This window comes from Mesoplodon densirostris, chromosome 3 (genome assembly GCF_025265405.1).
Source record: "Mesoplodon densirostris isolate mMesDen1 chromosome 3, mMesDen1 primary haplotype, whole genome shotgun sequence".
Taxonomy (NCBI): Eukaryota; Metazoa; Chordata; class Mammalia; order Artiodactyla; family Ziphiidae; genus Mesoplodon; species Mesoplodon densirostris.
Window position 1 is genome coordinate 45,508,358 of NC_082663.1, and position 15,070 is coordinate 45,523,427.

General features: G+C 37.1%; 1 protein-coding gene across 2 annotated transcripts in view; it reads left to right on the forward strand.

Annotated features, from left to right (window-relative positions):
* GPBP1 (GC-rich promoter binding protein 1) overlaps positions 1-15,070 on the forward strand; it is a 73,035-nt gene that overhangs the window by 19,444 nt on the left and 38,521 nt on the right. For both annotated transcript variants that reach the window (XM_060092907.1, XM_060092908.1), the window contains exon 3: positions 14,928-15,047. In XM_060092907.1, coding sequence (XP_059948890.1) covers positions 14,985-15,047 — 63 coding nt within the window. In that variant the 5' untranslated portion in view covers positions 14,928-14,984. The remainder of the gene's footprint in view (positions 1-14,927; positions 15,048-15,070) is intronic.

Below are 15,070 nucleotides of genomic sequence, written 5' to 3' on the forward strand. Positions count from 1 at the left end.
CCCAGCTCATTGCTTGAAGAAAATTAATAGGTTTCAGCACAGGGAGGGTGAATTCAAACATAGTCTGGTGGTCTTAACTAAAAGTTAAGGAGACAACTGAAATTTTGAAAAGGTCAAAGTAGGTAGAATTTGTGGGGCAAAGTATTATAATAGGAAACTTGGTAGGAGAGAGAACTCAAAAGGGTCCACTCAAGGCTTTGACTTAGGACTGACTTGCACATGCGCATTTGGAAGTGACTGAAGCCAGGGAATAGAACCACCAGAAAGGAGTAGGTGAAACAATTCCGAAGATTTACATAGGACCAGGAAAAGTCTTTGTTTCCATCAGCCTCAGTGGAAAGACCACCTAGTAGATGGAGCACAGGCAGTAAATGGAGTATAGGCAAAGTCTTCAAAAGGATTAGCTCCAATTAGGGGGACAAAAATTAACTCTAGACTACAAGCTTTTCTGGACCCACCCTAACAAAGATTTTTGCAAGTTTGGTAGGTGAGTAGTTCCAGTATTTTAATTTGTACTTCTCTTGTTATGAGAATAGCAGGGCATCTTTTCTGTTTAATAGTTAATTTTTTTATGGACTGACTAGAAAATGTTGGTCACTGGTCTTTTTCTTTCTTTCTTTTTTCTTTTGGCCGCACCATGCAGCATGTGGGATCTTAGTGCCCTGACCAGGGGTTGAACCTACAGTCCCTGCAGTGGAAGCGCAGAGTCTTAATGGCTGGGTCGCCAGGAAGTCCCACTGGTCTTTCTCTTTCCTCCTGGCTGTTAGGAACTGTTTGAGAATGTATTTATCTGCCTCACACTTGATATTTTGGGTATAGCATTCATGATTCAAAATACTTTTTCCCTCAGCACTTTGATTGCTATTTTGTTGTGTTATAGCAGGAGATCTTTAAGAATTTTGATGCATTCTGATTTTTTCCTTCCTTTACAGGAGTGTTCTCTTTTTATCTCTCCCGAAGTTGCTATTTATCTTTGGGGTTCTGAAAATTCCATTTCGCTAGTTATTTCTTGAATTATTTGTTTCCTTTGTGTTCGTGGTTTTTAGTGGTCTCTTTCCTATTGCCATTTCCTTAAAATGTTTGATTATTATTTCATATTCAAGAATGAGGTGATAAAAAGCTGTTTGGGACTTTTGTGTATGTGAGCAGTGTTTATTGAATGTTATGTTGAAAGACTTTGAAAAGCCAAATATCTTTGTGGTGTCAGCGCTCATGTTAGCTCTTTATTTGGAGAATCTACCCCGACTCCTTTTTTTTTTTTTTTTTGAATGATAGTTAGATACTCTTGTGTGCATTCATATACCAGGCAGCAAGCAGTTCTCCAATTTTTTGTGGACACACTTAACTGGGTGTTCTACAGTTGAATTCAGTTAGGATTTTCTGACACCAATTACCTGGAGTTACTATAGACCCTTTAGTATAGACCCTGCAGGTTAAGGGCTCAGTCCCATAGGACTGCCCTTCTGCCCTCAATTCAGATACCAACCTCAAGTAGAAGATTCCCAGGTTACCCACACTTCTGTCTGATCTGGCTGCAAATTGGAGATTCCCATGCCCGCAAAACCCTCCTCCATCCTTAGGTTCCATATTTTGCTGTAGTGGTTTACAGAATGCAAGGAAACACCACTGTTACTGGTTTATTCTAAAGGATATGCTAGAGGGCACGACTGAACAGCCAAATGAAGAGGTACATAGGGTGAGGTCTGGAAGGGTCCCTGTGGAGCTTGGGGTGTACCACAACCTGGAAGCTCTCTGTACCCCTTCCTTTAGGGTTTTTACAGAGGTTCTAGTACCTAGGCACGAATGGTTAAATCACTGACCTTCAGTGATTCACTCCAAGTTACCATATAGTTCTTGGGAACTTTGTTCCTGGTTTTCTGTTCAAAAAACATTTGCATTTGAATGTTTTATTAATTGTAACACACATGCACTAATGTGCACAAATTTTAAGTATACAGCTTGATAAATTCTCACAAAATGAACACACAGTGTTAACACCATTTACTAGCATCCCCAAATCTTCTTTGTGTCCCCCTCATTTCCTAACCCTGAAATGTTTTTCATCTTTGGTTTCTCAGCCTCCTTAGCTCTCCACATCCAGTCATCTACCATCACCCACCTGTAGATTTCTGCAGTCTTCCTCTCTCTGCCATTTTCCCCCACTCCATATCCATTGTTACTACCCCCTTATTTATATTTTTATTTTTTTGAATTTTTCTTTAATTGAAGTGTAGTTGTTTACATCCTTGTTGTTTATCTGTTTTATATATGGTGTTGTGCATCTGTTAATCCCATACTCCCAATTTATCCCTCCCCACCTGCCTTTGGTAACCGTAAGTTTGTTTTCTATGTGAGTCTGTTTCTGTTATGTAATAAGTTCATTTGTACTGTTTTTTTAGATTCTACATATAAGTGATATAATATTTGTCATTCTCTGACTTACATCACTTAGTATGATAATCTCCAGGTCCAACCACGTTGCTGCAAATGGCATTATTTCATTCTTTCTTACGGCTGAGTAATATTCCATTGTGTATGTGTGTGTGCGCGTGCACGCATCTCCTTTATCCTTTCATCTGTTGATGGATGTTTAGGTTGCTTCCATGTCCTGACTATTGTAAATAGTGCTCCTATGAACATTGGGGTGCATGTACCTTTTCGAATTAGTGTTCGTGTTTTCTGGATATATGCCCAGGAGAAGGATTGCTGGATCATATGGTAACTCTTTTTAGTTTTTAAAGGAACCTCCATCCTGTTTCCACAGTGGCTGCACCAATTTACATTCCCAGCATCAGTGTAGGAGGGTTCACTTTTCTCCATACCCTCTCCAGCATTTATTATTTGTAGACACTCTGATGATGGCCATTCTGATCAGATGAGGTGAGATACCTCATTGTAGTTTTCATTTGCATTTCTCCTAACACTTAACGATATTGAGCATCTTTTCATGTGCCTGTTGGCTGTCCGTATATCTTCTTTGGAGAAAAACCTATTTAGGTCTTCTGCCCATTTTTTGTTTGGGTTGTTTGGTTTTTTTTGTTATTGAGTTGTGTGAGCTGTTTGTATATTTTGGAAATTAAGCTCTTGTTGGTCACATTGCAAATATTTTCTCCCAGTCCGTAGGTTGTCTTTACGGTTTCCTTTGCTATGCAGAAGCTTATAAGTTTGATTAGGTCCCATTTGTTTATTTTTGCTTTTATTTCTATTGCCTTGGAGACTGATCTAAGAAACATTGGTACAATTTATGTCAGAATGTTTTGCCTATGTTCTTTTCTAGGAGTTTTATGGTGTTATGTCTTACATTTAAGTCTATAAGCCATTTTGAGTTTATCTTTGTGTATGGTGTGAAGGAGTGTTCCAACTTTATTGAATTGCCTGTACTACTCCCTTACTCTTGCTCTCTTTACTTCCATTTTTTATGAGAGCTTTGAGTTTGGCTTTTATATTGTTGTTTTTAGAAAGTTGAGGGAAGCTCTTTTCCATTGGAATTGAACTCATGAATAGTCCTTTAAAAAATTAACGAAACTTTTGAAAACATTTGTTATGAATGGTGGTAATGGGAACTAAAGTTCTAGATTTTAATATTTTCCTCTCCAGGTGATTTACTGAATCCTCCCCACCCCCTTTATTTTACAACAAGCTACCAGATTTATTTTCTGAAAGCACATTTCCAGACATGTAATTGCAACTTTAAAACTTCTGAGTACTTCCCTTGCCTGCTGAATGTAGTTCAGATTTCTTATTCCTGTGTGCTGTTCAAAGCACGCTGCTTACTTTCCCCAGAGTATTTTCTCTACTCGGTTTTAGATATACCTGGCATATTAAGTGGTGTTTGGTTGACCTGTTCATTACTGGCTTGATGTGTTGAGAGTATAGTGACTAGATTCATTAGTTCAGATATATTTGTAGCAGAATGGTTTAGTACCATTTAGAAAGGAAGCCCCCAATAGTTTTAAGAGACCTGTTCAGAGATATTCCATGCTTACTCTAAATTCTTCACACAGAGTGACTGATTGCTTCAGATTTTTTATTTTTTAGAATTACGTTACCGGCCAAGGTGTGGGGGCAGGTGGGGAGAAACAGTGATAAATTCCATTTCCTTCCTGCATCAGTGCCGGAGAGGGTAATTTTGTTTTCTGCTTAATTGAAATAAAACATTAAGCATTATGGTTTTGTGTCTTGGGCTAAATAAAATAAGTTTGAACATATTAAATAAGAAAGACTATCTTTGAATCTTAAGGGACGGTAATTTAGAAGTTTCTTGATTGTAGTATGTAATATCCTGGTTTAAAAAAAATCCAATTCTACATTATATGAGACATTGTCAGTTGTATCCAAGATTTTTTTTTTTTTAACAGTAGTCATATATACACTTACGTTCTTTTTTGTTCGTGTTGGTATTCCAGCTGAACTAAGTCATCGCTGGGATTTTACATTGTTATAGCAGTGTTTTCTCAAACACATGGTTTAAGAAACACATAGGGTAAACCAGTCATCTCTTGCTGCAAGGTTATTTTACTTGATGGTAATAACTTAAAAATTTTTGTATTAAAACATACATGGATATATTATAGTATAATGCAGAAATTTTATAAGTTTGTAAAAAAATAGGACTTGAGGATGAGTTATTTTGATTACTTTCCGAAAATACATTTTGGTGGGGCAGGAGAGTGGACTTGTTATTAGCTTTAAGTAACTTCTGTCGGAAAGTTTGAGAAATATACTGGTAGTGAACAAAGAACATGGCTTTTGAGGCAGAAGAATCTGAGTTCATATTACTGGCTGTGTAGCTTAGCGGTAAATTATTTATCTCTTCTGATTCTGCCCACTTTTCAGAGAACATATCTAAGCTGATCCCAGCATATATATTTTTTTAAGTGTATATGTTTACTCTCTTTGAACCCTGATGATGATGGCACTTTTCTTACGGTTAAATACTTCAGATAAATAATTTGCTTATACCTTTTCTGATAAAGGATTTGAGGCAGCAACCTTGTTTTCCAGTTGTTAGCTTGTTAGCTGTTAGAAGGAAAACTGCCCTTGTATATTCAGTGTTTAGTACTTGTTTTTGCTTGCATTGGCTGTTTAGTAAATGAGTTGATTTGAATTAAATTTTATGCCATTTAGTCCATATTGTTTGCAGTATAATTCTGAATTAAAGTTTACCTTTACCAACCTTTAAAAAAAAATCTCATTCAGGGATGACTTAAACTGTTTAGTTTTGTGAGGGAAAGAGAAGCTCAATGAGTAAAAATTTGTTTATAGAGTAAGGCTTATTTTTTTGTAGTGGTGCATTTTATATGAAAATTAAGTCAGCTCATTATAAGTTTTGGAGTACTTCAGTTACATTTTGTGTATTATACCTAAAAACTTGAGAATTGAAAGCATGCTGTTTCCAGTAATGTGTTTTTCTCCTTAAAATTCTTTTTTGTGGGGGTGAAAGTAGCAATTTTCATATGTAGCAATTTAACAAATAATAACAATTCTCATAACATTCCTCTGCTGTTTTTTTTTATGACTTTTTTTTCATGTAAGTAAAACAGAGAAATGTTCTGAACAACTTGATGAGGTAAGCTGAGGGGGATAAGGGGGTCTAACAAAATTCCAGGTTAAAGCAAGCATTAATAATACGAAACTTCTTAAAGGATGGAAATTTCTAATAGTCTAGATTTCTTGTGAAATTTGCTAATGCTGTTTTATATTTGAGAGTCTAATCTGTAATTTTGAGTTTGATAACAGATGATATGGACACTGTGTCATGACCAAAACTGCAAAAAATAGTAAAGTAATAGATTATTTTGCTTCCTTTAGAGGTCATGTTCCATAGGCAAGGATTTTTTTTCTTCTTGGTAAATAATTATTACAGTATTTACCATCTTTTCCTGATGATCATTACTTTTTTTTTTTTTTTTTTTTTTTTGCTGTACGCGGGCCTCTCACTGCTGTGGCCTCTCCCGTTGCGGAGCACAGGCTCCGGACACACAGGGTCCGCGGCCATGGCTCGCGGGCCCAGCCGCTCCGCGGCATGTGGGATCTTCCGGGATCGGGGCACGAACCCGTGTCCCCTGCATCGGCAGGCGGACTCTCAACCACTGCGCCACCAGGGAAGCCCTCCTGATGATCATTACTTTAAGTGCTTGCGTAAGAACAGAATTCTAGGCCTTGCTTAAGACCTGTTGAATCAGACTCCATAGGGGAGGGGCCTCTTACTTTTTATTAGGGAAGTCTGGAAATTACCTAGTGCTTACTAAATATTAATAAAACTTTATTAATGGTATTGCAGTAGTGAAGCAAACAAAACTGAATGGAATAAAATGTCAAAGTATACTTTTCAAAAGTTAAAAACATGACTCATAAAATTAGAATAAACATGTCACAGCGTCATCATTTTTAAAAAATGATTTTTCTTGACTTGCATAACCTGATTCTTGAAGATTATGGGCCAGTTGTTTTAGTACATGTAATGTCTCTCAAGTTAGCTTTTGTCCTGTTGAGACAGGCTGTGCTTCTTTATCTTTGGTTAGGATATTATAAAAGTGAAGTGGTGCTCTGTTTTGCTCATTGGCACGCAATTTCAGTTTGTTCTGTTACTGATGATTCACTTTGATATGTTGATTAAGGATTTCCCAGGCTATTTGCCAGGCCATTTCACTGCAAAACTGTAGTAACTTTTTTTTTTTTGAGGTTCTTAGAAATTGTATAAATAACCTCTTCCTCCTAAAATTTTTCAGTGTATGTATTCATCTCTCTGGATTCATATGTTTTATTCAAGGGGTTGTAATACGGCACTTTGATTTATTTTTGAGGCAAAAGTCACATTACATGAAATTGACCATTTTAAAACGTATAATTCACTGACATTTAGTACATTCACAATGATGTGAAACCACCAGCTTTACCAAGTTCCAGAACATTTTCATCACCCCAAAAGAAAAATCTGTATCCATTTAGCAACCAGTACCCATTCGTTCCTCCCTCCCAACAGTCCCTGGTTGTCTCTGCTTCTTATCTCTATGGATTTGTCTGTCCTGGATATTTCATAAAAACTGGGATTTTGCAACATGTGATCTGGCTTCTGAATGTGTCTGGCCTCTTTTTCTTAACATGTTTTCATGGTTAATTCTAACAGAACGTGTCTTTTTCCATTGAATACATACACAAGTTGTGTGGAGTATGATGTTAGCTGCGTTTTTTTTTTTTTTTTTTTTTTCTGGTACGCGGGCCTCTCACTGTTGTGGCCTCTTCCGTTGTGGAGCACAGGCTCCGGACGCACAGGCTCAGCGGCCATGGCTCACGGGCCTAGCCACTCCGCGGCATGTGGGATCTTCCCGGACCGGGGCACGAACCCGTGTCCCCTGCATCGGCAGGCGGACTCTCAACCACTGCGCCACCAGGGAAGCCCTAGCTGTGGTTTTTTCATAGATGATTCTTTATCAGGTTGAGTGTTTTGATCATGAAAGGGTGTTAGATTCTGTCCAGTGCCTGTCTGCAGCAGCTGAGATGATCATATGGTATTTTTCCTTCATTTTGTTAATGTGGCATTATTATTATTTAAAAATTTTAAAAAAATTGAAGTACAGTTGGTATACAGTGTCATGTTAGTTTCAGGTGTACAGCATAGTGATTCAGTATACATACATATACATATCCCTTTTCAGTTTCTTTCCCTTTTAGGTTATTACAAAATATTGAGTATAGTTCCCTGTGCTATGTATAGTAGGTCTTTGTTCATTACAATGTGGCCTATTATTGATTGAGGATCCCTTTTATGCCACCAGTTGCCTTTGGCCTTTGGCTCCCTGCTTTGCAGATTCTCTGCTTTTGACAGTTTGGTTATGTGTCTTGGTGTGAATCTTTTTGTGTTTATCTTTCTTGGAGTTTGGTTAGCTTCTTGGATATGTATATTCTGTGTCTTTAGTTAATTTGATAAGTGTTTAGGCATTATTTCTTCAGGGACTCTTTCTACCCCCCTCCTTTTCTCTGCTTCTGAAACTTTCATTATCTGTGTGTTGGTATGCTTGATGGTGTCCCACAGGTCTTTTTGGCTTTGTTCAGTTTTCTTTTTTTTCTTCCAGCTCCTTAGACTGATAATTTTAATTGACCTCTTCAAGTTCTCTGATTCTTCTTTTTGCCGGCTCAGATCTGCTGTTGAAACTGTCTAGTGAAATTTTCATTTCAGTTATTGTACTTTTTGGCTCCAGAATTTGTTTGGTTCTTTGCTGTAATTCCAGTCTATTTGTTGAGACATTGTTCTCCTGGTTTCCTTTAGCTCTTTGTATTTAAGACCGTTAATGTCTGTTCATCATCGGGGACAGTGTCTGCTAATATCACAACCTCCCCTCCACGTTCCCCCCCCCCACAGTGGGCCATACTTTATTGTTTCTTTGTACGCTTTGTAATTTTTGTTAGAAAATCGAACATTTTGAATATTGTAATTTGGAGACTTTAGGAATCAAATGTTTTTTCTCCCCATGCTTGAGGGTTGCTTGCTGTGGATTGTGGTTCTGTGTTCATTTAGTGACTTATCTAAACTATTTCTGAAAGTCTTTATTCTTTGTGTTGGTTAGTTTCTGAAGTCTCTGTCCCTTAGATTGCGATCACCTAGTGTTTTGTTGTTGTTTGAGATAAATAACATTTTAATGAAATTTAAATTAATGCAAAAAAATCCATGATGAACAAAATATAAAAGTTATCAGGGTCAATATATTATTTTGTCTAAAGGTTGCAAATCCTTCACACATGGGCCAAGCCAGAAACCATCTTGGTGCTCACAGCATATCTGAGACAGGTTGCAGGCTTTAGTAAGGCTTTACTAAAGGTTCAGTGGTTACAAAAAGTAGTTTCAGTGCAATACAATAGCAGTTTTATTTCAGCTGTCCATGGATACTGCTGTTCTCCGAGCTCTTCAAACAAGAGCCATCTTTACCTTGTCAGCTAGTGTTTTGTTGCAGATGCATGCCTGGAGCCAAAAGGGAATAAAAATAAAGGGAAAGGAAAAAAATATGAACTCTCCCACTTTTTTCTTACTGGATCTGTGTTAGGGCATTTCTTTACACACTGTTTATAACTGTCTTAGCCTTCATGTACTGGTTTTGCTGAACCTAATGATCAGCCAGGGGTGAAAGCTTAGGACCTTCTCAGGTTTTTTTTCTGAGCATGAATCTTGCCCTGAGTGTTGGTGTGGTTTTCTCATTTCCCTTATAGGGCATGAGGGAGTTTGTTGCAATGCCATAACTCTCCCCCACCCTCCACCCAATTCCCTCTCAGCCTTTTCTCCCAGGCTTTGGGTGTGCTATTGTTCACTGAATTGTAAACCTCTGTCCTTGGCAGGGGGCTCTGCATTTGCCTTACAGTGTTTTGGAGGATTGCTCTCTGCTTGACACATTTTCCTTTCCTGTTAGGCAAAACAAAGGCAAGTGCCTGTCTTCGGTCCTCACGTAGCCCCCAGACAGGTTTACACAGACAAACATAATTCTGTGAGAATAAGGTCTGCTCTGCTCACTCTGGAACCAGAGACCAGAGTCCTACACTGGGTCTTCAAAACCTCCATTGTGCCCCGGAGAAGATGTGGGTCAAGGGCAAGTGAAAATGCCATAAAGCTTTACTATCATTTTAAAGTTTCCATTTTCTTGATTCAGTGCTGCCCTAATTGTTGTAAACCTTAGACTTTTTCAGAGTTCTGATAAAGTTGGTTCTGACAGATTTTGCTTGAGTTTTTGGTGTTTGTGTGGAGGGGTAGGCTCTTGGAGTTCTGTATTTCACCATTTGTGTTGATGTCCTTTCCATATATTTTCTCATTTTTAATGCTCAAATTGTCTCTGATTTGACCAATGGGAGCTCACTCAAGCTGGTTTCTGTGTCCTTTTGATATTTCCTAGTCATTATTTGGACACTTCCTTGGTTTTTGCCACAAAAGAATATTCCAGACTTGCTTTGTCATCTTTTCCTAGCCCCGGAATCAGCTGTTCATTTCTCAAAAAAGCCCTGGTTTCTTTTATTGGAAAATGGTTTTTAGAAGACAAGACCTGGATGTTAAGTATGCTTGTTGCTATTGGAGTGTCACTATGGTTAGGCCTGGCCCGTTCAGTGTGCAGAGCTGGGGGAGAGGAGGGATACACACACACACACACACACACAAAACCAGAAGTATTTATCTTTATGATATATATGAATATTAGTATTTTATTAATACGTGACTTGTGTTAATCATACAACACATCATTCACTCTAGTTTTCATCCTTTCCATTATTAATTACCATCTTTAACAGTATGAAACTTATTAGCTTTCATCATTCTGAATATATTTATTTGATCATTTTCCTTGTATATAACCAATTTTTTATTGTAGCCCCAGCTGCCACTTCCATGTGGATACCCTTCTCTCCCTGCTTAGTCTTATAACTCCTTATTCTAGCTGCTTCCTTTCTACTGCATGGATGCCTTCCTCACTCTTTTTGGGCTCACTGCCCCATCCCTGGTTGTCCTTTCTTCATGGATGTCCTTTGTTGCTCTGCTTTGATGCTGACATACTGTGCTGGGCCAGTTCCATGTGTTAATACCCTGTCATCCCTACTCTGGCTCTAACACTTAGTTTTAGACCCTTGGCTCCTTTGCTCTGCCCTGTATAATGGCTTTAGGCCTGAATTGGGAAGAAGACTACTTTTTAAAGGAAATCTGTTAATGTATTAAACTAAGCTTACTAAAGGAGTATTCCACAGGTTTACTAAAGATGACTATGAATAGTGGTCTTCTGGTTCTTGCCTTCCTAATGAAGGAATGTTAGCTGTTTAATGTTGGAAAAACTTAACCTTATTCAAGGGTTGCTATAAAACCATTATGGTGGGGAAGGGTACTAGTTTTTTTCTTTTTAAAAAAAATAACTTTAACGTTTTCAGGATGAATTTTATAAGGTAAGTAAGTAGTAGTTATCTTAATTTTAATGAAGAGAGGAAGCTGAGACTCAGCCTAGTAACTGGTTGAGCTGATTTGAATCCAGGCCTGTTGGACTCTGAAGCCCATGTTCTCTTTTTCTTTTTTAAAAATTTATTTATTTATTTATTTATTTTTGGCTGCGTCGGGTCTTAGTTGCGGCATGTGGGATCTTTTGTTGCGGCATGCGGGCTCTCTAGTTCTGGTACAGGCTCAGTGGTTGCGGTGTGTGGGCTTAGTTGCCCCGCAGCATGTGGGATCTTAGTTCCACAACCAGGGATCAAACCTGAGTCCCCTGCATTGGAAGGCAGATTCTTAACCACTGGACCACCAGGGAAGTCCTCCCATGTTCTTTTTTTAACAGTAATCTATATTCTACCTCTAGTTAGAATGCTTTAGCCATTGGTTGATTTGGGGTGTTTTTGATAGGCTTTGTGACTTTTAAAGCTTATTTATCTGAAATATAAACCATTATAAAGATGTAAGTTTGATGCTCATTCTTTGGCACAAATTTTGTGGATTCAGAAGTAAAACATTACCAGAAATAGGAAAGTCCCATCTATTTGTGTATTTCTTGCCAAAGTATATTAGTTTTCAATTCAAAGAACTATATTTGGGACTTCTAAGTAGTTAGTGGTCTTTTTTTTTTTTTTTTTTAAGTCAAGCATGTACACTTAGAACGTATAGAGTTTACATTTGGGTTATTTCAGAACCAGTGTTCCCCTGGTGGATTTCTATTGTCAGTGGTGAACAAGTAGTAAATTGGGTGAGATGAGAAATTAGGATTTTCATACTGGCAGCATTTTTCCCTCCCTCCCTCTTTCTCTCTCTTTCCTTCTTTCTTTCTACATTCTGAGGTATGTTAGGTTTCAGCATGATGAAATTTTGGGCAGGGGGGCTGGGGAATGGACACAGTTCAGCCTATAACATATAGGGAAAGGAAGATGGAATGAAATCAGATGGCATAAAGCACAGTTAAAAGAAAATGGAGGGGGAAAGAGGCGGGGATGGTGGTGGTGGGATGAATTGGCAGATTGGGATTGACATATATACACTAATGTGTATAAATAGATAACTAATAAGAACCTGCTGTATAAAAAATAAAATTCAAAAATTCAAAGGAAAAAAAAAGAAAGTGGATAGGGTGGAGCTTTTAAACTTTAATATGCTTTTATATGTGTAGGGGGTAAAATTTCTTTTCTAGGTTCTCTGGCTGGGGCCCTGTAAATTAGACTGAGGAAAGACAGATTAACAAGAGAAAACAAACCAGTTTATTAGTGTGTCCTCACACCTAGCAGTACTTAGAGATGAGTAACTCAAAGAGATGAGTAGAATTTGGGATCTCTATATCTTCACAGGGAAAAAGGATACTTAATAGAAAAAGCAAATGACTTTTGAGAAAAGATAGATAACTGGGTCCTTAGGAGTTTGTGGCAATGTCTGGGTGTGGTGGTGCTGGATTTTTTGTTTGTTTGTTTCCCAAAAGGAGAAGATTAGAGTTGCTCCAGGGGACAGGATTAATAAATTCTTTTGAGAGGCACTGCTTTGAGGTAGGTAAGGGATTTCAGGAACTCACATGCCTTCAGCTCAAAATTTTTCTTATGTCAAATTGGCATATTTTGGGGATAGCATATCCTGATCCTTTCACATACTTGTATAAATGTCCTAATATTAGCTAGTATTGCTCTTTACCTTTTTTCAGAACAGGAAAACCTATGCCATTAGCTATCCATGCTTTATTCTGTAAGAACTTGATTTAAATTAGAATTCATAAAGACATTGCAGAAACAGAGACAGTAGTAGTGGTTTGCCTCCTAGGTATAAGTTTTAGAATATAACTTCTTATTTAGCCATCATTTGGGATGAGACGCTGTATAAAATGAAAAAGCTTTAAATTATTCGTTATTTTATTTAGGTCCTTTGGAGTTTTTGTGAATTTTTATTTGGAACAAGCTATAAAAATAATTTTTCATTCTCATTGAATTATTGAACCTATAATTTTAAGAGTTTCCAACAAAAAGTTTCTGAAAAGTTGTTGGAAAAGTAACATCCTATCACAGACACCTCAAAACAGTATTTAGCTTCATGTCAAAATAGATAATAAAAATTTTTATACATCCTGAAACACTTGAGTTTTCATTTTTATTTCAGAAGACTTTAAAATATAATGTATGGCGGTGGTAGAATTAGAGGTCAAAATGTCCAAATTTTTGTGTAGTTCGTTTTGATTTAGGTACAGTCTTAAAATATTGCATTTGTTTCATAAGTGTTTTATTGGTATTGGTAAATTGTATCAGGGTTTTTTTTTTGTTTTTTGGGTTTTTTTCCTTAACCTTTCTTGTAATGAACCAGTACAGTTTGGGATAGAAGTAGAATGTTTCTGTAGTGTCTTGACAATTTTTAAAGTATTTTAGGAAATTGGTATGACAAATTCTGCCATGGCACGCACTTATATTTGAAAGAATTTTGAAAAAGGAAGACTAACAATGGTATTGATCATCTTGCTTTTTCAAGTTCCACTTTTGAGATTATTATGTAGTTGTAAATATGAAACATTTATTAGTAAACTTAGACATTAATGTTCAGAAAATTTGATTTCTTCATTGACTAATATGTAAGCTGTATATTGAAATGAGTACAGTTGCCCAGTTGGCTTCTCCCTCATTTTAAAAAACTATGAGTTTACTGTGTTTAGATTGGGCTGGCAACTTGAAATTTTTATTGATGCAATTGAGAGAGGCTTCCAAAAAGTTAAGTTTAGAATGCAAGAGCAGTGGATACCCATTGTGATGATTGTAATTTTAAAAAACCTTTTAATTATGGAAATTTTCAAACATATGTATAAGTAGAGAGACTGTACACTTACTTCTACTAACATTTATAAACATATGGACAACCTTGTTTCAGTGACACCCGTGTTCAGTGTTCCCTTTTTCTTTTTAAAGCAAATTCCAGATGTATTGATTTAATTGCGAAGACTTCTGTATATGTCCTTTTATTACAGATGACCCTTGAGCAGGGTGGGGGTTGGGGTGCTGTCCATCCATACAGAAAATCTTTACGGTTGGCCCTCCACACCCGATGCTCCACATCCTTGGATCCAACCAACCTCAGGTTGTGAAGTGCTATAGTATGTATTTAGTGGAAAAAAAAAAAAATCCTTGTATAAGTGGACCCTCACAGTTCTAAACCCTGTTCTTTAAGGGTCCACTGTACCAGCATTGCACTAACAGTCATCACATCTAAAGTGATTAGTAATTTCTTAAAGTCATTTAATATTCAGCTCATGTTAAAATTTTTGACTGTTTCATAATTTTCACTTTTTAAACTTGGTTGAGTAAGGATTTATGTAAGGGCCACATGTTGTATTTGATTGCTCTGCCTATAAAGCTATTTATTTGTTGAAGAAACCAGATCATTTAACTCATCGTGTGATCTGCATTTGGTGGATTACTTCCTTCATTTGTCCTTTAATTTGTTTCTCTATGTTGAATTTCCTGCAAATTGTTAGTTAGATTTCAGATTCTGTAAGGGTTGGCGGCAAGAATAACTTGTGCTGTGTACATAGATAGTGCTGCATACATCCTATTGTGTCATGTCAGGAGACACTTGATAACTCATCTTTGTGATAAGACTATTGTAATTTAAAAAAATAAGTGTCATTGAGATAGTTTATAATAAAATTATCCAGTTTTAAGTGCACAATTTGATGAGTTTTAACAAGTGTATAGTTTGTATAATCATCACCACAATTAGGATAAATACTCAGTTACCCTTGAAAATTTCTTCCTTCACTTTGTAGTCATTTCCGTCCTCCCCAGGCCCTTCACCTGCACTCCGCTGATCTAGTTTCTGTCACTATATTTTTGCCTTTTCTAGAATTTCATTATAATTGAAATCTTGTAGTAGTCAGATCATTGTAATTTAAAGGAGGTATAAGAAGATAATTTTGGCCAGGAGCTGTATAGATCTAATACCTTCTATTTTTATACGACAGGGACTTGCCATGAGGTGTTGAAGCCTTGTTTCGCTGAGTTGGAGAGACTGGACCTAAATGGCGCAGCATGACTTTGCTCCAGCCTGGCTTAATTTTCCTACCCCACCATCATCAACAAAGGTATTTTTTCTTGCATCTCTCTT